This window comes from Drosophila suzukii, chromosome X (genome assembly GCF_043229965.1).
Source record: "Drosophila suzukii chromosome X, CBGP_Dsuzu_IsoJpt1.0, whole genome shotgun sequence".
Taxonomy (NCBI): Eukaryota; Metazoa; Arthropoda; class Insecta; order Diptera; family Drosophilidae; genus Drosophila; species Drosophila suzukii.
The window spans coordinates 5,257,744-5,280,390 of NC_092084.1; the positions used below are offsets into that span (position 1 = coordinate 5,257,744).

A 22,647-nucleotide genomic window follows, 5' to 3' on the forward strand; every position below is an offset into this window, starting at 1 on the left:
GAACTTAATGTACGATACTAAATGAACGATGTAGGAGACATAAACTATGAAGAATACTGATAATAGTCCCCCTCCTCCTCTATAAAAAACTGCGCAACGAGCGACTTCCTCTTGTACAAACTAATTTGTTGTATTTGCAGCAGATCATGCTGAAACTTAAGGGCTAGGACAAGTCTAGGGTTTAGTATTTTGCTTTACGTAATCCGGGGAAGAGTTTGTCGGGAAGTTTGGGGCCTGGAACTGGAGGCAGTCTCTGTGGAAGAAGGGCGGAGGAGCAGGCGAGAGCTCCTCCCCCGTTTTACGGCTAAACGGAAATCGAACTAGTTTACGGAGCTTTGAGTGCTTTGGGAGGCAGCTGTGTGTCCTGATCCTGATCCGATCCAGACTCTCTCGTTCTGATTCCTTCAGTAGGTGCTGCTGTCGCTGAGGCTGCTCAGGTAGCTGCTGCCGGCGGTCGGGGCACCGGAGCCGCCGGCGCGATGTCGCTTCCGCTTCACCTTGGTCTTCTTGCGGCGCAGCATGGCCGTGTCCGTAGACTTGCGCTTGTACTTGCCCTGCCGCTTCTTCTTGCGCCCGTACTCATCCGATTCGCTGGTGCTGGACTCCTCATTGTCGCTGGAATCCGACTCGGATGCGGATGAGTCGCTGGAGGAGTCATCATCATCGGTAGACGATTCCGAACTGGAAGAAGACGATGAGGACGATGAAGATTCAGAGCTGGAGGTCGAGGAGGAGCGGCGTCTCTTGGATTTTTTGCTGGTGCTGCCGCTGCTGGGTCGCTTGCCCGTTTTGGTTTTTTGGGTCTTGGCCAGCTCGCTGCTGCTGGACTTTTTGTGCTTCCGGCTCTTCTTGTTCTTGCTGTGCTTCTTGTGCCGCAGGGACTTCTTGTCCTTGTCCTTGTCCCTTTCCTTGATCGTGGTGTCTTTGTGGCTGCGTTTGGAGGTGCTTCGCTTCTTGTCCTTCTTCTTCTTGCGCTCTCGCTGTCGCTCCCGCTCCTTCAGCTTGTCCCGCGACTGCTTATCCTTGCTCCGTGGAGCCTCCTTGGTGGCTTCTAGTGGCGGAGGCGGTGCCTCAGCGCCGCCCTTCAGCTCCTGGGCCCTCAGCTCGGTGAGCGGCGTGAGGTAGTCCAGTTCCGAGTCCGAACTGGTGCTCTCCACATCCAGCAGGATCTCCTTGTTGGGGTCCACCTGGGATCAGTTCAGATCGGTTGGGGTTAGATATAATGGAGAAACATGCGGTTTTTGGCGAATTTACCTTGAGAAAATTGCGGCATTGGTAGGTCAGGTGACCGGCGTAGCCGCACTTCTTGCAGGCGGCCCGCAAAGTGTCCTTGTTGGCACTCGCCAGCGGGAAATTCATGGCCGCGCTTACCGGCAATCCTTCCTGGATTATCCACAGTCTATTTCGCCTGGCGCAGCATTAATTAATTTATCCACAACAACTAAAAAAAAGAACTCGCGAATTTAGTGCGACCGTGCGTTCCTTTTTTAAACTTACCACGGCCAGCTAGCCGAGCTATGCCCCACAGCTAGCAGAGTTGTGCACCACGCAATAGCTATATTGTGTAATCGGAACTAGTTCCGATATGTCCTTAGCAAAAACCTGCCTGCGATGGGGCAACACTTTTATCGCCATGCAATCTGGCTTAGTTTTTAGTTGTTTACCAAATTGCAAGCCCCACGGATGCCCCGCGCATGAAAGGCCCCAAAAAAAACGCCTCGAAGACTCGCGTACGTTAAACAGTAGTCAGTTACATCCAGCCAACTCAACTCGCGGTTTTGCAGTGTGCAGCCAGCCGTTTTGTTTACGCTTTTTTTTGCAAGTGCTTTTGAGTGTCGAGACACAAGTCATCAAGTCCTGCGGTAGGGATTACAGGTCCAGTCAAGTCTGGCCGAAGGACCCCCGATTTCAGCAGCCATGGCCCAAACAGAGGCCAAGACCACGTGCACGCGGCGCCGCCGCCAGTTTTTGTCTAATGGCCAAAATCGGCAGCAGCAACAACAATATTAGCGGTTTCCTCAAAAAAACCAAATAGTGCTTTTAAACATTCCCTATTGTGTATTTAATCGGCTTGGATCGCGTACCGTTAAGCGCGGAGTGGGGCATTGACTGAACAGATCAAGCGATAGTGATTCAACTGCGGCATTATCCTTGTGATCCTTGTACATTGGCAACAGTTGTCAGATCCTTTAAAGTTGGAGGCCAAGCATCAGGTGAGTGTTAACGGTAAACGATCGGTTTGAGTGGCCAAGATGCAGTTTGATTTAAGTTGTTAATGATTTGTTTCTTATTCTAAAAGTATGACACTGACAAATAATATTATTTATTAATTGAATTAAAATTGTGAGCTCTTTTTTTGTACACATACAAACTCCAACAGTTGGAAAAAATTCTAAATGCAATCAAGTGTGTTAAATTAAGACTCACTCCAGCCAAGAGGAAAGCCAAAGGATTTTTAAGTTAATTAAATGCAATGCAATTGCCGGCAGTTATTTCACTCGAGTGTCACATTCCATTCGGTGTGACCGCTTTATTGTCCGCCAGTGTGACCAATGCACAGTGCAATGCATTCTTGGCCCACGAAACCAAACCTCAGCATATTAATTACAAACAAATTAAAATTTTTGTTTCGCCCGCTGCCCACTCCTTAATTAAAGACGCCAAAGAGTAACGGTAATAACCGACAACGGGAACGACGACCGACGGGGGTTTTCGGTATTCGGTATTGTTGTTCTTGTACAACTATGAATGCTGCCCGTTGTTGCACTTGTTGTTGCTGGCGTAATTGTGCCAGACATCGTCGCTCATTCTCGCTAACACTCAGACCGCACACTGAAACAAGAGTCATTCATTAAAATAAAACTTTGAAAGGAGGAGGAAGTTTTCTATTATTCTTCGCACTAGGGGATTAGTGTGACCATGCCTGTAGAAAAGTGGTATAATGACTTACTCTTTGATTTCAAAAGATCAGGCTGAAAGGGTATATTATACTTATTTTTGTGATTTATGGTTTAAACCAGTTGGTTTATTTTCAATATTATAAAATTAGAAAATCTACGAATATTCAAAGTATTACGGTTTCTCTTTTATCGCATTGCTCTTTTGATCTTGCATTTTTCCGAGTGCACCCACAGTGCCACCTTGGACCACCCCCCTCTAAAACCGCCCGCACACGCCGCCTTTCGCCCCGCTCCTTGGCCACATTTTCTTCTGGGTCCTTGCCTGCTTTTGTTGGCAGGAAAAAATAATAAAAGCGAGGGGGCTGAAGGCAAGGGGGCCAGATGAAAACTGTGTCGCTTTCGCCTGCGTGCGGTGACTGCAAAACTGTTGCCCAAAACAAATGACTAGAAACATGGTTGTACCCCTCTGCACGGCGCCGTCTTCCCCATCGCTGATTTATGCCAACGGCAAAATTATGAAAAATTGTTGCAGCTAAATTTAAAAGAAATCTGAAAGTAAACACAACCAAGAAACGCACACGAGAGAAGCGGAAAATAAATAAATTCGATAATTTCTCCATAAATTTTGGACTCGCAGCATTTTCGGCGTCAACAGCGGACATCGGCCTTGGTTGTTAGTTGTCGTTGTGGTAGTGGCAGTGGCAGTGGCACTGGCACACCCATTCCGCCCCCTGCTTTGTAGCAATTAACATGTGCAAATTTCTGGCCACATAAATTTCCGTAAACTGTTTGTTGCTCCCAGCGCCAAATCTCTGCGGCTGTCGGCAGAACCCATAAATTTGGGGTCGCGATGGATGGGGAGTGTCCAGGAGAACAAGATCTACAGATATAGATGCTAAATCTTTGGAGCCGGGAGGCAAGATAAGGGCAGAGAACTTGGCTTTAGAGATCAATCTGTAACATATGGATGATTAGAGCTTGGAATTGACCTTGAATTCTTTGTTCGAAAAGTAAACATAAATCAAAACGTTTTATTCGAAATTTATTCAACGTTTTCTTTACCAAAATTCAAGCCAAGGTCAACGTCAAAAATATTAAGCCAATGGCAGTGTGACCGCTTTATTGTACACATGCAGTGTGACCGCTTTAATATACATATGCAGTGTGACCAAAGCATGTTGTACATCGTATGCATGTGAAGCCCAAATGGTAAATCTATATCGCCATCCTAACAAAACTACCTATCCAAAACGAAAGGCCTCAGGCACAAATCGAAAGCATAAAGTACGAGATGGACAGGGGAAAATCAGGCAATTCAAACCGGATCAAGAACTGAAAGATCAAAGGCGAATAAAGTCAAAAGGGAGTGTAATCTCTGCCGTCGGTTGCCATTACTTGAGTGAATGACCCTCCGGCGGTTTGACATCATTAATGGTATATAGTATATAGTAATGTATGTGCTCACATATATGTATATATGGAATATCGTGTCATTCAGTGGCACTCGAAACTCTCAAGCTGCATTCAAAATTTAAGTGCGCATTTAAATACATGGCTGCGGTTTTCGCTTTGCCACCAAAACTTGGCGCCCCGAAAAGACCAAGATGTAGATGGATGGATGGATGGTTGTATAGATGATGGAGTGTGAGTGTGCGAAGAGGAGGGCTCTTCTTCTGTGGATAGAGAAGGGAAGAGTTCAAAGGAAAGAGACGGAACTAGAGCAGCTGAGCGTGCACCGCAGAGTCAAAGACGGAGCTCAAAGTGGCTTACGCTTGACTGATTTAATGCATGTCAAAATGTCAAAATATATGCATGCACAAAGAAAACCGTTACATGAATCCCTTTAGCCTCCCAGCCACGCCCCCTTTCACCCCGCCCGCCCCCTTGTTTTTCGGTCACAGATTCTCGGACTCGGAAGTCCCTTTGCCGTAGTCAAAACAATTATAAATGATAAATGTCAAACTGAAATGGACGGTGGCAAAAGGAGGGAGCTGACAGATGCTACACGCTGAGAAAATATACGTATAAATGGGAATTGGGGTTAAAGAAACATGTTACATGAGAGGTTACAATAGAAAGGTTGATAATAAAAAGTTTTGATAACAATATAGATAGTTTTCATTAGAGAATCGTTAAAAAAAGGTTAAAATACCTGCACGTTGAACGGTCACTTAAAAATACTCAATAACAGGCATGGTCACATTGTGTTTTTCGAAAGATCAGTTTGTAGAAACACCAATACTGAAAGTAGATTTTAAATTTGTTCGTTGTGTATAAAAGAGTAAAGGAGCGACAGGGACAGCGACAGCTTGCAACATTTAAATATGCAAACTTGCAAACAAACACACAGATACCTCACACACATTTAACTTAATTTGGCGCAGCTCATTAATAAAACACAAGCAGGCAAACAAACAAACATGCACATACACTGAATCCTAGGCAGAGAGCCATTAAAACTTTAAAGCGTTGTCGCTGGGCGAAAGTGGGCGGGTAGAAAGTGGGCGGATCTCGAGGGGGTGGGGGTGGTTGGTTGGCTGACATAATTTATGCAAAATATAAACCGAGCGACAGGCAAAAACAACTTATTAAAAAATACGTACAACAAACGAGCGACAGCTATAAATAACCTGGCCAAGTAAAGCCATGGGAGAAAGGGGGCAGCCGGCGAAATGCGGGGGAGTGGCAGTGGTGAAGTTTTTCAAGTGGCTGTGAAACTGTAAACATTTTCCAACTGCCTTGCCACAACAATTTTCCCAGGACACCGAAGCATATGCACTGTGGCAGGACTCCGGGGAAAAAAAACAGACACCATACTATTTAACACATACAAAATCATCATTATGGCAGGAAGCTGCAAAAGATACAGCTCGAAACTTTTGATTGAATTAGAGTTAGTTTTTGATTTTTAATCTAAAATTTATTTCTGTGGTTTCCTTACACTCGATACCTGTTTTGAAACTGGAATTTAATTTCAGAAGTTCACTAATCAGAAGAAACCTTTTAGAAAATTAACAAAAAAATAGCAAGTGCCTGGCAGTTATTCAAAAAGTTGGGAGTTTTGATGGCTATATTGAACTACATACTCAAAACCAAACTTTTAATGGTTGCGGTTTGCAAAACCTGTTTACCTTCTGGGAAATGATTTTTATTTTGTATGGAAAATATATAAACTCCATTATGAAATGCAACAAAACTTGTTTGTTGTTTACCTGCATCAATTTTGTTTTACCAAATCCCAGAGAATTTAATCCAAAGCATAAGCCCTAGATGTGTGGTGCAAAGTTTGAGTTATTGTTTATTATTATCAGAAACAGAAACAGAAACAGAACCAGAACCAGAACCAGAATACCAAGAACACAATCCTATGAGCTGCCTCCTTGAAGGACATTCAGGCTTCGGCTTAGCCAATCGCCTTTCCTGTTTACTTGTGTTTTACGGCTGTCGCCGCCTGCGGCTCGGCCAAACAATTTTCAGTTTCATTTTCGTTTAGTGTCAAGTGGCAACAAAAACAGCAACAACTAATGGTAATAGCCCTGCACACGACAAGCGACTAAAACTGCTGGCTGGAAATAATATCAGGCCAACAAACAGTTGTCAGGCCCAGCTGCTTGTTAAGGCGACTCTTTGCTTTTGCCGTTGCCTCTGCCCCAAGAAAACCAGCTAAGAGCGAAGAAAAGCGGGCCAAGAACTGTGCCAGGGGCGGGGGAAATGGAAGGGGGTTGGGCCTAAGTGGTTGCCGGATAGCCTGATCTGGGTCTTGTCTCTGGATTATCCTCCCGCTTAACCCCTTGCACCCGAAACACTTGGAAAAAATAGCCAGAACGGGGGAAAAAATGGGGAAAAAAATGAAAGCCAGCATTAAATGCCCCGGCCAAAAATCCTCTTTTTAATTACCGCCATAAATAGGTGGGCTGGCTATTTATCGAAATGCCAAATGGCTGGCTTTTATGGAAACCCACTTAACAATTATGAATGCGGAATAAATGTGAATTTATAGGAGAAACGACACAAATGGTGGCCATTATGAATGGCAAACAAAGTGTGACGAAAATGGCTCACACTTGCCGAAATAAAACTATTTGTGAATTAATGGGCAATGAGAGTGCACTTTTCAAACACTTATGGGGTCCAATAATTTTCATTTCTTTGGAATGCACAGAAATCATAAATCCTATCATGTTTACCAAGTTTTTTGGGAACACAATAAAATTGCATACTTTTAGGCTACATTTTTGAATGTTTATATTCGATGTTCCTATCAAAAAGGATTTTGTTAATAAAATAAGGAACTGAATACTTTTAGGCGTATTTTTTAAAACAGACATTTAAATATTTGAATGTTTATATATTCATCTATTTAAACCATGATTATTAAAGTAATTGTAAAGTACTTATTAAATGCTGCATGCTTTTTGGCATTCTTTTTAAAAGGTACTTAAGTCTCTAGATAGGTTACTTGGAGTTTCCCTGTGTTTGGAAGTATGTTAGAAAATGTCACACATTTTAAAAATATCATGTTCTCTTATCAGAGTTTTTCTCACAGTGTGGGTCAGTGTTTGTTTCGCCCAATATTGCTAGCTGCGGGCCAGAAAACTTGGTTGTTTCAGTTTGATTCCGATTGTTGGTGCTGTGTGCCGGACTGGAACTAGTTTGCTTAGCTAAGCTAAGCTAAGCACTTCCTCTTCCCGGGCTGATTTATATACACAAACACCAGGACAAACACAGGCACAAACACAAGCACACTCGCACACTCAGAAAGCGGGACACATTTACACATTTTCAGTGCTGCTCAAACTGAAAGTGTGCACATAAATTAAGGTAAGGGCGCCACTTGCATGTGTGCGTGTGCGAATCAAGCGATTTCTTAACCTTATTTTTCTTAACTCCTTACGAACACAATGCACCTGAAAAAGGAAATGAAGAGGTTGGTAAAAAGTCACTCGTCTCCTGAGTTATGGGCATAAAAAATGGGCATTTTCATTTACGTAAAATCAATATATTTATGATGTTTTCTAAACATTTAGTGTTGGAAAGTGAGGTTTTCTTGAATGATGTCTTAACTTAGATTTTTCCCCGTTGTTCAACACGGCATTTTTCCGTGTGTAGGCACTTGAGAGCTGCCTTTTGATGGCAGTTCGGGATATTGAATGCAGATCATCCGTTTTCCCAGCAAAGCAATCTCGCAAATTGCACATGCACAACCTTAACTTAACGCACACAATCATGGCTGCCGTTAACCGTTACCTATTTTGCACACAAACACAGACGCGCACACAGTGCGTATGATTAATTTAAATGCATGGCTATTTGCATAGCAACCAATGAGATGCAATTGCGTCGCGGATAGAAAATGAATTGAAGTTTACACCATGTGAAGTGCTACGGCAAGTGGTATACTTTAAGTTTGCTATTTCGCTTGAGAGTTTTCCCATATTTTATTGTAAGAGATGAAATAACAAATACTTTAATTTAAGATTTTAGATATAGGGAACTCGAGCGTATATCAAACATTGCTTTCAGTTCTTCTTTTCTCATGTTCTCTCTGCCATTCCCCAATTCAATCATTAGCTTATAAAATATAAGACGCAATAAAATCTAAATAGCGCTTGTTCCAGTATGCCAGGACATGCCACTTGGGTTTTTATAGCCTTTTCTAATTAAGTTAAGCTCACATAACAATTTGGGTGAGCGGCGGCACGAAATAGTTTGCCGGAGCTCGAATGCCAGGCAAACATTTTCATAAGACCCCCGATGATCTCTCCCGTTTGAGTTCCAAACGAGTGTGTGCAAGTATTTGCCCTGGCAAGTATTTTAACGGGCTGCGTCTTAAAAGGACTCGTTCTATTTGCTTAAGGCACCCTCGAAATCAATTAAATGCATAGTTTCAAGTACCAGCTCTCACTGTCTCCGTCTCAGTCTCCCTACTTTTTGGCCAAAAACTGTGCTGCATTTTTATGCACCACGCTCGAATTCATTAGCGTCTAAAGTCGAAGTGTCTGCCTGTCTTTCTGTCCGTCTGTCAGTCGCTGAAATACTTCTGTCTGGCAGCTTGAAGTGTTTAGCTTATTGAAAACTTTTCATTTGGCCCGGGCGCACGTTTAGCGGAAAGTTAGCCGCCCTGTGCCGCCAAAACAGGCTGACAAACTCAGCAAACTGAGCGCACCGAACAAACTCAACTGAACTGGCGGCTGTCGCGCTAATCAGCCAGCGAATGCGACTCCACCAAATATGCCGAGGCACTGGAAAAAATGTAGGCCCTTAATATACAATAATAATGACAAAAAGTTTGATTTAATACTATTTCCTTTAATTTTGAATACACTTCTCTAAGTAAAATAATATTGGTCTTACATAGAAAAACAAAAAAGAACTCTGTATGCCGAAACCCGGGATTGAACCGGGGACCTTTAGATCTTCAGTCTAACGCTCTCCCAACTGAGCTATTTCGGCACTTGAAAGCTTTCCGGCGAAAAATCCGTGAGATTAAATGTGCAGAACTTAAGATAAGACTTTTTAGTCGGTACTATGAATAGTATACGTATTCATATCAGCTTTCGTGTCAATGGGATCTATTTAGTTATCTCCATCTTAGGATTATTGAGAAATATATAGTAAACACAAAAAATTATACGAGATAAGAACCAATAAATAACATTTGTTTATTAGAAGTACTGCTACTTTCTTCAACATTTTAAGATATTTGAATTGATCTTTAGTTAAACGCGTTTGCTAGTATCACACATCTAAAAATATCTTAAGGTTAGGTTTATGATTTGCGGGTTAGGTTTATGATGCGTTTGTTAACATCACTAAGACACAATTAAGAGTGTAATAATGATGGTAAAGGCGATTCGTTTTTAATTTTTCCAAGTGCCCAGCTGGCTGCAGGTTCAGCTTTTGGCTTTCGCTTTGGCTTTGGCATCTGCATCTGCATTCTAGCTCCAGTTGAGCGGCGGGCAAAGTTTTCCTGAATTATGTAGCGCGACGGTAATTTGAGGCAAACTTTTGACGCTCAAATAGTTTTGGACACAACGCTAAGGCTTCAAGTTCGCAGCGGGTATCGGATCGGGGCAAAAAGCAGGGGCGTAGAAAATGGTTGCGTTGGGGGCGTTAGCTGGTAAATGGAAAAACTATCTGGAGGGGCGGCGGCTGCGTGACTAACAATGTGATTGTCAAAGTATTTGCACTTGATTACTAACTTTGCAGTATGCATATTTATCGAAAGATAAAGGGGAAATCCCTTAGCAATTTATCCACTATAGTGTACTTGTTTTGCAGCTAACGAAAAGTTGTGCATAACAATTTTAATTGGATAAATACGCTCACCATTGTGCCCCAATGGAGGGTAAGGAATTAAAGTGCAACCATTGATGGCTGAGAAGTAATTCGTATAATTGTAAACTTGTGGGACACACCACAATAAATGACTCCTTTAATGTCCAGCTATTACAAGATATATAAAAGAAAGCAGGGAAAACTAAGGTTATCAATGCACAGCCCAGAGTTTAAGTTTAAAATATTTATATTTTACGGTTTTAGGACGAGGAAAAAACAAATTTTACTTTCCTTTTTTTATTTTATTTTCAATTTTGTAACGGAAATTGTAAACGAAGTAGGCAAACCACGAAACTTCAACGTCTTGTTCGTCTAGCCATGGGGTTTAATATTCAGTAACACTTCCGACCTCGTCCAGTGAACAACTTCGGATTTTCCTTAAATTTTTGTAAGACTTGTTTTTGAAAGTATTAATAAACGAAGTCAATAGACTTATTGGTAAATTTTTAGGCCATCTGTAATCAAGTGTATCGAGTAATTGTAAAAGGAAGATCAAATCTTGGCCGTAGTAGGCCAGGATATCCCCGCTGCTGCTGTTGAAGTCCTTAGCTACGTGGAATGCCTATGAGAGGACCACATCATAGATGTTGTCCCTTCGGAGGCAATCCACGTAGACAAGCCTTTCAACAGGGGTAGGGAGGACATCCTGGCCAACGACGGCCAAGATTTGATCTACCTTTTACAATTACTCGATACACTTGATTACAGATGGCCTAAAAATTTACCAATAAGTCTATTGACTTCGTTTATTAATACTTTCAAAAACAAGTCTTACAAAAATTTAAGGAAAATGGTTTCGGATGGTTTCGTATTTCCAATGGTTTTCAGCTGGGACCCCAAAACTGAACTTCTATATTCCATAACTTGGGTTATTAGACACCGATTTTGAAGTGGGATGCCTTTATCGATTGGTGATGGAATTTTCTAACGATCTAAATTAAAATATTTCTTTTAAGAGAGGGTCAAAATTTTAGCCTGTTTTCATGTTATTTTTTTCGTATTTCCAATGGTTTTCAACATGGGACCCCAAAACTGAACTTCTAGACACCGATTTTGAAGTGGGATGCCTTTATCGATTGGTGGTGGAATTCTCTAACGATCTACATTAAAATATTCATTTTAAAAGAGGGTCCAAATTTTAGCCTGTTATCATGTTACTTTTTTCCGAATTTCCGATGGGTTTCAGTATGGGACCCCAAAACTGCACTTCCAGGTTCCATAACTTGAGTTATTGGATCCCGATTTCGAAGTGGGATGCCTCTATGGGTTGATGGTTGAATTTTCTAACGATCTACATTAATATATTCCTTTTAAAAGAGGGTCAAAATTTTACCCCCCTTTCATGTTTGAACCCAAAACTCAACTTCTAAATTCCATAACGTGGGTAATTTGATCCCGATTTTGGAGATTGATACCTCTATGAGATTATGGTTAAATTTTCTAACATTCTACATTTAAACATTTCTTTTCAAAGAGGGTCAGCATTTTAGCGCTTTTTCATGTTCAATTTCTCAGTATTTCCAATGGTTTTTAGAATGGGAACTTAAAACTGGACTTCCAGATTCCATAACTTGAGTTATCGTAACCCGATTTGGACGTGGGATACTTCTATATGTTTGTGGTTGAATTCTCTAACAATCTACGCTATTATTTTTTTTTTAAGAGAAGGTGAAATTATAAGCCTATTTTCATGTTTAATTGTTTCGTATTTCCAATGGATTTCAGAATGGGAACCAAAAACTGTACTTCTAAATTCCATAACTTGATCTATTGGTTACCGATCTTAAAGTGGAATACCTCTAGGAATTCGTGGTTAAATTCTCTAATAATCTGCATTCAAATTTATCATTTAAGATAGGGTCAAAATTTCAGCCCATTTTCATGTTCGATTTTTTCGTATTTCCAATGGATTTCAGATTGGGAACCAAAAACTGGACTTCTAAAATCCATAACTTAATCTATTGGTTACCGATCTTAAAGTGGGATACCTCTATGAATTCGTGGTTAAATTCTCTAATAATCTGCATTCAAATTTATTATTTAAAAGGGGGTCAAAATTTCGGCCCATTTTCATGTTCGATTTTTCAGTATTTCCAATGGATTTCAGAATGGGAACCAAAAACTGGACTTCTAAATTCCATAACTTGATCTATTGCTAACCGATCTTAAAGTGGGATACCTCTATGAATTCGTGGTTAAATTCTCTAATAATCTGAATTCAAATTTATTATTAAGGAGATGGTCAAAATTTCAGCCCATTTTCATGTTCGATTTTTCCCTATTTCCAATGGCTTTCAGAATGGTGACCCAAAATGGCACTTCAAGATTCCATAACTTGAGTTCTTGGACTCCGATTTTGAAGTGGGATACCTCTATGACTTTGTGTTTAAATTCTCTAATAATCTACATTTAAATATTTCATTTGATTTTAAAGTAAGATATTTCCATGAATTGGTGGTCGTATTCTCTAAAAATGTACATTAAAATTGATTACTTATTATTTCAAAGATTAAAAAAAAATTTCCATTCTTTTATTTTTAGAATTAGTCATTTATAATTTCATAATTCAAAATAGGGCTAAAATTTATTTGCTTACTGTTAGAAACAGTTTCTTAAACGCGGACAAAGTTGCGGGGGTGAAAGCTAGTTGCTTTATATTTTTGTCAATCAATAGTCATTTTGGGGACCCATCCAACCCTATCAATCGCTTAGCAAACTTTTTTCGAGTAATTGCCCTCGTTGTGACCCAAATAATCGTTATCGGTAATAACCAAACATTGATTTATCCCCAGTTTCTTGTGTACGCCATTGTCTGCCTAGTGCGACTTCTTAGCACCGCTCTCAACGTAACGTTTGACCCGACCCACCCCCCGAAAACCCGGTGACCCCGACCACAATGAACCCCGTCGAAGTGCCACAGACAAGGCCATTAAAAACGCCATCAATGCGACCCAAAGGCAAAGCGAATAACGCATGAGAGTACGCTTAGAAAAATGACGTCAGAATAATATTTTGTTGAAGTAAATTAACAACTATTGTTTTGCCCAATCTTATAACTCATGTTGAAATACTCTTCACAAAAATAAACTAATTCCTACCAGATGTTGCAACGTAAGGTCACACTGTGTGGTTTTATTAGGTCGGTCACACTGTTAATTGCAAAGAAACCTCCTGATCCTTTCAAGGTTTTTTTACAGTGTATTGGACGGTGAATTGCTGAGAATAATCCAAAACGGAATATCCAATATGGAATACCGAAAATACCCGAAAGCAAAACCAATTCCAATTCAAAAACAAATCCATTGTAAATGCGCTTGTCGTCGGTGAAAGGTTTTCTCTCCTTTTTATTTTATTTTATTTTGGGTGTGCAGGGGGGCGGTGGGGCGTGTCGTTGCTGGGCGTTTGGCATAATAATAACCGCTAACTTGTCACCTTGCCGCCGTTCGCACTTTTACTACGAGCGTACCGAGAACTCGTAAAAAGGACGTCGGACAAAAATTACGTGTATCCTTTTTCTAATCGCAAATGCGTGCTCAGGATGGCGAAACGGGAAATAGAGTGGGTTGGGGGTAGTGGGCAGTGCTTTTGGGTCTCTCTCTATCTGGCTTTAAGCCAAAAAAACACCGACCATATAGCGAACTATTACTTTTATTTCCTTGGTGGGTAGCAATTGGTTTGCCTCAGCTTCACAACCTGTCACTTTTGTGGCCCAGTCCCATTGTGGCCAAAGTCTGGGGCATTCCGAATGGGGAACTGTGCGGTTTTGTGTCGCATACAAAGTGATAACGAAATAAATAAATAATAAATTTCGTTTTTATTTCAACGCAGTGTCTCGCACGATTTTTAGCAAATTTACCCCGCCACCGCCGCCCACATAAATAAATAGCTGTGTAAAAAGGCTGCGGGGGAAAAAAGGTTCTGTCATGAAGTTTGTCGCTTGCTTAGTTGGGAATATGGGACCCCGACGAGATATGGTCAGAGCGCAGAGCAGTCGGGCTCAAATGTAATAACGCTCAAACATATACATATATATATATATATACAATATGGCTGTATCTTTCATATACATATATAATAGGAGCGGAGGAGTGCATAAATTTTTGTGAATTTTGAGTAGGGACAGGACAAAGTCAGAGACCGTAGTCCGAGGTCCTGAAGTCCGGAGTCCGGAGTCCTGCGTCCGGAGTCAAGTGCTGATTCAGTTGCCTGAATTATGGGCCACTATGGCATCCAGAAATTGTCTCTGACTGTGGACCGAATGAATGTTCTGTTTATTCGGCGAGTGGCTGGCATGCAGAACCCTCGAAACGAATGAAACCCGTATTTATGAGTATTAAACAAATAAAGGAGTTACACTTGATGGCCCCGCCCATTCATAATGCTAAAATAGCTCATTTGGAAGACGTTGCCTTGAGTGATTTGGGCACCGCCCATTCGCAGTTTCCTTTTTACAAATGTGCTAGGGTCAGAACAAAATGAAATATAAAAACCCCAGGCTGAAAAATATGCCTAAGTAATAGCTTAATAGTTTTAAAGACATATTTTTAACATTTAATTTGAACATATTCAGTGTTTTTTTTTCCGTTCAGTATTTATCATAAGTTATGATTCATAACTTTAGGGCAGTTTTAAGCTGTTGTGCTTTAAATTGCTAAACTAATGTTGAACATATATAAGTTATATGTTTATGGTGCTTGCCAATTATCACACCTTTATTGTAATTATTTAATGACTTTGTTTTTGAGGTAACTATCACTATAATTTGCATTTGGGTTGCATTTAATTATTTTCAGTTGGGCAATTCTACCATTGACGCTTTTCTTGCTGCACATTTTTTCCCAATGATGAATGCAATATAATCCCAGTACAAAGTGCAACAGTTTTGGATTTATAAGGAGGGAAAGCCTGACATTTGTGTCACTAAATGGAGGTGTACTGAATATGCATTCACTCTATAACCTTTTTTTTGCGAGCAGAGCAACAAACGAATGCCATGGAAAACCTCCATGGGATCTGACCAACATGGGTGGGGAAAAAGGGGGAAGGGGGTGTATGTGTGTGTGTGGAGGGTTAATGGCGGGTAAACACTGAGCGAAAACCAGGTTGAGAAGTGAGGGGTGCTGTTAGGTACAAATCTCCTGGCTGCTGGAGAACTTTGTCATGTTGTCACATGGCAGCAAATCCCAATGCCCGTCTGCTGTTCCCTTGCCCCATGCCCAGCCCCCTTCTCCCTGAAGGCCCCGCCCTTTGGAAACCAACACCTCCTGAACCCCCCCCCCCCCAAAATGGGGTCTGTGGAATGAACATCAGCGAAATCATTTGGCGAGCCACAAAATCGCATCAAAATATTGCGTATGTGCGTGCCGAGCCAGCAAGTCTTTTCCCCTGTGCCTGTGTGTGTGTGCCTACTCCCTTTGCGTGTGTGTGTGTGTGCGTGTGTGTGGGTTTATGTGGGCGGGTGAGGGCGTTTCACAACTACCGAGCTGGGAGTAATCATGTATCGCTATTCTAAACAAACTGAAATGCTCCAAATGAGCCGAGATTTGTCTCCGCCGATAAAATGTAAGGCATATCGACTGTGAGTTCAACTCAAGACAGTATATAATAATATTTTGTATAGTTCATAGGGAATTATATGTCAGTACTACCTTTGGAGATCCTAATAAAAAAAATTATTAAAGCTTTAATGAATTTTTTTTTGTCTACAAATAATTTGTACTATCCTTATATTGTAATGTATAGTATTTGGTTGCAATATTTCCATATTCATATGTGTATATTAGCTGCCATTAGAGTCACATTTACAAAATTATGATTTAGTTTTCCGCAACATATGCCGCCGCTTATTCCCTACATTATATGCCGGGCTCTCTCCCCGCAGATTTTACGCAGCATTTCCACTTTTCCACCCAGCTTATTGTGAGAGGCACCTGTTTTGACTTTATTTGGGCCATTATTTTCTATACTGTCAATACTTTTGTACACACTCTTGTTCAGCACCCTGCACCCCCGTCGCGCCAACTCTGCTCATCAGTTTTGTCTGGTAATTTGCATTTAAATTTGCGAATGTTTTGCCTTTTTCTCGTTTTTCTCCTGCCAAACAAAAGGCAGCGAACACAAAATCCGTGGACTGCCGGAGGTTGGGATTCTGCGGGGTGATGTAGGGGTACGGATACGGATAGGATGGGGATATCTCTTTTTCGGGGGTACGGGGCGTGTTATCAGAGCGAGTTGACAACTTTGCAATGCGTTTCGTTTCGTTTCGTTTCGTTTTGCTTAGATTTGTTTAATATTTGGCCGCAGGCCGTCGATGGTTGGAGTACCCAACTCAAAAAAGAAAAACAGAAACAGAAAATAAACTAAAAAAATAGAGGGAGAAATGGGCGAAAGTCTGGCCACGCCCTCGTCCTTGGCGACGCCTTTCACCGGCTTTGATGTTTTGTGTGTTTTCGTGGGGAAAGCGGAAGGAGCGGAAAAAGAGCGGAAAAAAAAAGTGCGAACTTGGCTCGAATTTGGCGGAGAATCTGGGCGGTGGAAAATCGGTGGAAAATAAGAGGAGAAATGGGGCAAGGAAAGGATATATATACTTACTTTTTTGAGGCCACGCCACTGCCAAATATTAAATAACCTTTCGGTTATTGGCTTAGTCATGGGGTATTCTTCCCTTTTGGGCAGGAATATCTGCCCGAAATCCTGTCATTCCATGTTCTCCGTTACCATTTCGTTTTATTGCCACAAATTTGGTTTGATAAGCCATGGGCGAACTTTTTACAATGGACAGTTTTTGAAGCATTTCGCATTCCGAAAACCTTTTGTTTTTTTTTTTTTTTTTTTTTTTTGCTGGGTAGCACTCTTATTGGATCTCGACCTTTAGGAAAACTTTTGCCCCAAACCCCTGCGACACGCAAAAATTTGACATAAAAGCTCATTAACGTGATATAAATTAGATTTTGGGTGTTAGTGCAGAACATTTTCGGATACACTTGGCAACACTTGGCGGCCTGGTTAACGGTCGAAAGTGGGTGGCAACCCTGCTCGTTAAGAAGAAGTAGTAGTTTTCCAAAGACCCTTTGGAATATTGGTGGTTGGGGAAAAGGTTCCTATTATGTTTTATTGCTCTTGATTATGGCACGATGCTCGGTTTTTTGGGGGAAAAAGGTAATTGTAGCATCATTTGATGATTATCCACTTCAGCTTGAGCCATCGTCCCACACCCTCCGGATTTTCGTCTGCCACTTTCCCTTAATGCCTTTAAAATCACCTCGAAATAAGCTTCACTCGACGGAGGGGAACTTTTGTCCATGGTTAACACTCCCTCGCAGCTTGATTTTGGCGTGCTTTCTATTGTCCCACACTTAAAGAAATAGGGGAGTTATTTGTGTATTTCTAGGAAGTTTATTAGCTTAATTTGATGAAAGGAATCTGCTGAACTTACCATTCATTGCTTGAATATCTTAAACAAAGTCGAACCATTTTAATTTAGATTCTACTTGTATAATACAATTTAATGATTTGTTTTGTCTCATTTCAGATTTATCACTACAGCTTCTGAAGAATCTCATCAACGCTTCCTTCAGGTAAACAAGAATTTGAATCTAAAACGTTTGCTAGTTTTCCCAGTGTAATATTTTAACACCTTGCCGTTTTTAAGGGTAATCTGTACAAATAGATTATAAAATATTAGTTGGTTCTAGTTAACAAGACATGGTTTAAGTCCTAGGAATAATGATTTCACTTTTTCTTCTCGGTGTAGACTGTATCGTCTCTCATTGTTTTCGGCTTGGCCCTTCCTAGTCGAGTCGTCTCTTTTATTGAGCTGCTGCTCGGAAAATCGCAAATAGCCATAAACGTGTACATCAGACTTTGCTTCGGTTCGCTTGGCACCAGCTGCCGGTACCAGTGAGCAATCCCCCTCAAAATAGCCCTCCACACCGAACCCCTTTCGCCCCTTTCGCCCCTTTCGACGCCCCTGCTTCATACTTGAACGCATTGTTGTTATAGCCATCTAATATTGGATTTGTTATTGTTACTTCTTCCTTTGGTCTTTGTTTTGTCTGTGCCCATTGCTGTTTTTTATTTTTTATTATATGTGCACAAACAATATTCATACGGCGGGATACGATGGGATGGTATGGGGTGGCATGGGATGGTATGGGGTGCTATAGGATAGGTTTGATGCCCACGGCCCACGGCCCACGACCCACGACTCGTGTCTGTTGTTTCAGGCGCCCCAACTTTTATTTTATTTACTTATTTTTATTTTATTTTCTATGTATTTTATTTCCCGTGGCTGCCTTTGAGTTTGGGTTTGGGTTTGGGTTTGGGCTTCCGACCGCTGCTAAGCCCGAGATTTATGTACTAAAAGCACGTTGAAATGCAAACGAAACGAAACAGAATAAAATAAAATACATTTTATTATTTATATTTGTCGTGACTTCGATTTATTATACGGCCAATGCCATATAGAAGGTCTAGTTGGATGCTCAGATAAACCGGGGGATCAGACGTGAGGCATATGTCTTACCTAAAACCCCAGTGTCTGTGTTTGTTGAACCTATATTTTCTTAGTACATATATATTCATTGCATTGCATGGGGGAGTGAATGTTGATACTGTCTGTTATTACTGCAAAAAAGCAAAAAGGAGTCTATTTATGGGTGTATATTTGCAGATGAGGGTGGCCTTGAATAAGCTGATTTGGTTTATCTTAGGAGTTTTTGGAGTCAATTTCAAGGGAGTTGTGCTCCTGTAAAGTGGCGTTTTATTTTTTGTGGAGTTTTGATTGCAAGTTGTTAAGTGTTTGTTATTAACTTATGAAATCCATCATTTAGTTTATCTATCAGAGGGACTTTTTTAATCATTTACCAGTTAAAACAATATTTGTATTTTTTTTAAATGGCTAACCAAAAAAGTAGGCAACACTTTTTGCTTATACTAAAAAATTACGTATACGCCGTGTTCACATAAAAAATATTTTTATTTACTGCATATTTTGGCCTAATAAAAATAAAACCGAAAAAGTTTGCAACAGTTTTTCATTGTTCCCAAATTACGTATACGCACTGTTAGCATTGGAAATTTTTAAATATAATTGATTCGACTGGCTTGGCATATTTTTATAAATCAATTTTAAGTTGTTTCCTTTTTTTGTATATGTGCCATAATTCAATAGAGTTCTGCTTCCGAGAAAAACGATAAAAATAGGCTCATACCTGATTTTATTATTGATATAGATATTTCCTATTTCTTTGTTGTGCTATTTTGGGATGCATTATACTCTTATTTCTGGGAACAAAATTACCAACACAGAATAATTGTATAATAAATTTTTTTGACTTTATGGTTAATGCTTTTCAAGTCCATAAATTGGATGGTTTTTCTTTTTATTTGTGAAGAGCATACCATTTTTCTTGCCACTGCCAATTGCCAAGCTGAGAAGGGGCTCTCGCCCACCCTGGATTCAATTAGAATGCCAAAAATCATGTCCGCAGCCATTATAATTACTTCCGTTCACTTTCGGCCACTCCCACTCCGAAAGTCTAAGCTCATTAGCCGGACAAAAAACTTTCTACGATGCTCCTCCAGCTGACCGAAACAGACACCGAATAGAATCGACTCAAATGGAACAAAACTCGAATGCTAATGACAAAAATAACGAGATTAGATCGAGGGTAAGAGGCGAAAATAAGCGAAAATAAAGGAAAAAAAAGGAAAGTGCGGAAAGCTGAAAACCAAATTGAAGCAAATCAACAAATTAGCCTTGTCAAACTGGTTGGATGGTTGGATGGTTGGGTGGCTGGGCGAATCTGAATGACCCGAGTGGAATGCTGCCGTTGGATGCCAACTTCAGTCAATCTGTCAATATTTACTCATTTCATTTAGTCATTTTCAATTTATAACCATTCAATGGAATTCGCCTGGAAAAGCCAAACCCATCGCCACCCCATTTCCCATTTCCCATTTCCCACCCCCTGTCACGCATCAATCGCTGTCTTAGCCTTCTTCTTTTTTTTTGTGCCTTTTCGCACGCACTACGATTCCCCGCTCCCCGTCCTTTTTGGCGTTAATTTCCGAGCTACTTATGCACAGAGGAAAATGCCTCCGGCCAGGACATCCATCAGTCAGTCGACGGGGTGGAGAAAGTGTGGGTGGATGGGTGGTTGGGTGGTTGGGTGGTTGGGTGGTTGGGGTGCTGTGGATGTGCTGATGATACCCCAGGGCGGGATATGTCTGGGAGAAAGTGTATGTGGCGCGCGTGGAAAGGCGGGCATTTCCTATTCCCGAACTGATCGGCCTGCAAAGATAACCCCGTGAAAATTGCTATATGGGCCCCTCATATAAGTGGCAATTTTTTATAAAGTGTTTGCCCAAGATTGCCGCCGTATATCTTTATAAATCGAAGGCTTGAACTGTGCTGAGTAGTGTGACAATCCAAAACAGAAACATTCGCTCTTTAATTTAAAAAAATGAAAATGGGTAAACAATTTTAAAAAATATTAATTGATTATAAGGTTTTCCATTTTTGTCTAAAAACCCTGTATTTTAAGTTTGTATAGAGAGCATGTCAAGTTCGTTGTGATTTACTTCTAACGATTTCTTATGCCCAGAATTCATTTTAGTTTCGCCCAACAAACGACAGCAACATTTTTAATAGCCGCCACTTTTGTGTAACCCCCCCCTCTAAAAGTTGTAAATTTTACCAAGTGGCTCCTCCTTCTCCTCAAAGCCCCCAAAATCTTGAGGCGTTTCAATTGTTTTGAAGATTCCATCCTTGTATCTATTTAATGTTACTGTTTTGTCTGAGACTTTTGGCTGCGGCGCTCAATTAACGCTTTTGGTTTATGGCCAAAGAATATGCGTGCAAAGATTGAGATTGAGGGGGTGGGGGTGGGGGGACCACTCCAACAATTAGAAGTGCTCGACCCAATAATGCTGAGTTAGCTGGGGCATCATAACGGTAGCTCAGAACCCCAAAACTTCACCCCCCAACATCCCGCAAAATGGCTTCATTTACAGCCCCAGGCAACAACAGTAAGTGAAATTTTCACAAGCTTTGGGTAAAGCTTTAGTTGTTTGTTCCTTCCCCCTGCTTTATATATATAGAGTATATCTCCGCTTCTCTTCTTTTTTCTGCGTTAAAGGGGAACTGGTTAGTGGGGATAGCGCTGGAAAAAGTTTTCCACTTTACACAGCGAAGAAGACGCAACTTTGTAAGACCTCCGGTCGTTCCAAACTTCCCTGAAGCCCAGAGAATTACTGGTCGTTATATACGTATATATAGTGGAAATCTATTTTCGAATGCCAGTCAGGCGGTGGGCGGTATGGCGGTATGGCGGTTGGGTGGTCTGTGCAAAAAGTATTTTTCATTACATTTTCCAACATTTCAACTGCGCCTCTTCGCCCCTTTTCTTTTTTTGCGAAAGCAAACCGACGTCGACTTAATTTATAATTACGATAATTTGCGCATTACGTTTTCTTTTGTTGGCCTGGTTCGTTGTGGTCCTCCTCGTTCCGAGGTCCTGGTTCTCCAGGAGGCAAACTTTTCTCGGTTAGTTGGGACTACGACTTAGGTCTGGCCCCTCCATCTCTATATGTATATTTCACTCCCCCTGCCATATCTATCCCCATCTTTTCGCCACCCCCCCCCCCCCCCCCCCCCCCCCCCATCTCTTCCGTTGTCCTTGCGGCTTATCAATAATGTTGATTTCACTCTGTGTCGCATAATTGAATTCTGAAGTTGTTAAGTCACAGCACAGCCAAATTTACGCGCTGGGAATAGGCCAGGCCACCCAAAAACCACCCACCACCGGTTACAACCCCCCCCACCGCTCCGAAGGTCCAAGGCTGTTCGTTTGCTGATTGAAAATTTGCCAATTAGAAATAATGAAGCGTGTGACATTAAATGCAAGACAAGCAGCAAATCGGGCCAAGTCCCCAGGTCCTCCTAACCGAGCTCCTCCTCCTCCTCCTCCATTTCCTCCTTAAAAACCCCTCAATTTCCCCCTGGGATCGGCGGCGGATAGCTCGTTAGAGCTATATATACTATATATAGATGTATATACGTACCTTGTAATATAGTATTTTTCACTGCTTCTCGGCCTGCCAATGGCGATAGCAAATTTTTGCTTAGAAAGGAAGAAGGAAGCTCTTAAAATCTCATTGCCGCACACACACTCACACTCAGTCGTTAGGCACGGATATCGAAAATTTTCATGTCTTCCTTTAGTTTGTCTTAGTTGGTGAGCTGCTGAGCCCTCCTCGCAGACGAGAGCAGCCATCATTAGACTCCCCGGGCCAGAAATCCCGTCAATCGGGTCCTCTTTCCGACTGCTCCCCCCTAAAAAACACCTCGCACCCCATTTTTCCGGAAATTTATAGTCTTTTTGGGGGGGTGGTGGGGGGGGGGGAT

The 22,647-nt window shown here is 41.4% G+C and overlaps 2 protein-coding genes and 1 non-coding gene across 3 annotated transcripts in view; 1 reads left to right on the forward strand and 2 right to left on the reverse strand.

Moving 5' to 3' along the window:
- Nucleotides 1–105: 105 nt before the first annotated feature.
- LOC108015031 (protein SREK1IP1) lies at nucleotides 106–1,489 on the reverse strand. The gene is made up of 2 exons (XM_017081262.4): nucleotides 1,255–1,489; nucleotides 106–1,187 (listed from the first exon to the last, which is right to left on the reverse strand). Exons 1-2 carry the CDS (start codon nucleotides 1,357–1,359, stop codon nucleotides 405–407), a joined length of 888 nt encoding a protein of 295 aa, XP_016936751.1. The 5' UTR covers nucleotides 1,360–1,489; the 3' UTR covers nucleotides 106–404.
- Nucleotides 1,490–1,639: 150 nt separating this feature from the next.
- The window catches only part of LOC108014979 (uncharacterized), a 58,049-nt gene continuing 37,041 nt past the window's right edge, over nucleotides 1,640–22,647 (forward strand). Inside the window, exons 1-2 of the mRNA XM_036820531.3 lie at nucleotides 1,640–2,213; nucleotides 17,770–17,815. The gene's annotated coding sequence lies outside the window, so the exon portion shown is untranslated. The remainder of the gene's footprint in view (nucleotides 2,214–17,769; nucleotides 17,816–22,647) is intronic.
- Nucleotides 9,281–9,353, reverse strand: TRNAF-GAA (transfer RNA phenylalanine (anticodon GAA)). The gene has a single exon. It is a non-coding gene; the product is annotated as a tRNA-Phe (tRNA).

What these genes read in the sequence shown, in the direction of transcription:
- LOC108015031 (XM_017081262.4), bottom strand. Translation starts at nt 1,359, where the DNA reads ATGAATTTCCCGCTGGCGAGTGCCAACAAGGACACTTTGCGGGCCGCC. An exon ending in AATGCCGCAATTTTCTCAAG is followed by an intron (nt 1,188 to 1,254) that starts GTAAATTCGCCA and finishes AACTGATCCCAG; the next exon opens with GTGGACCCCAACAAGGAGAT.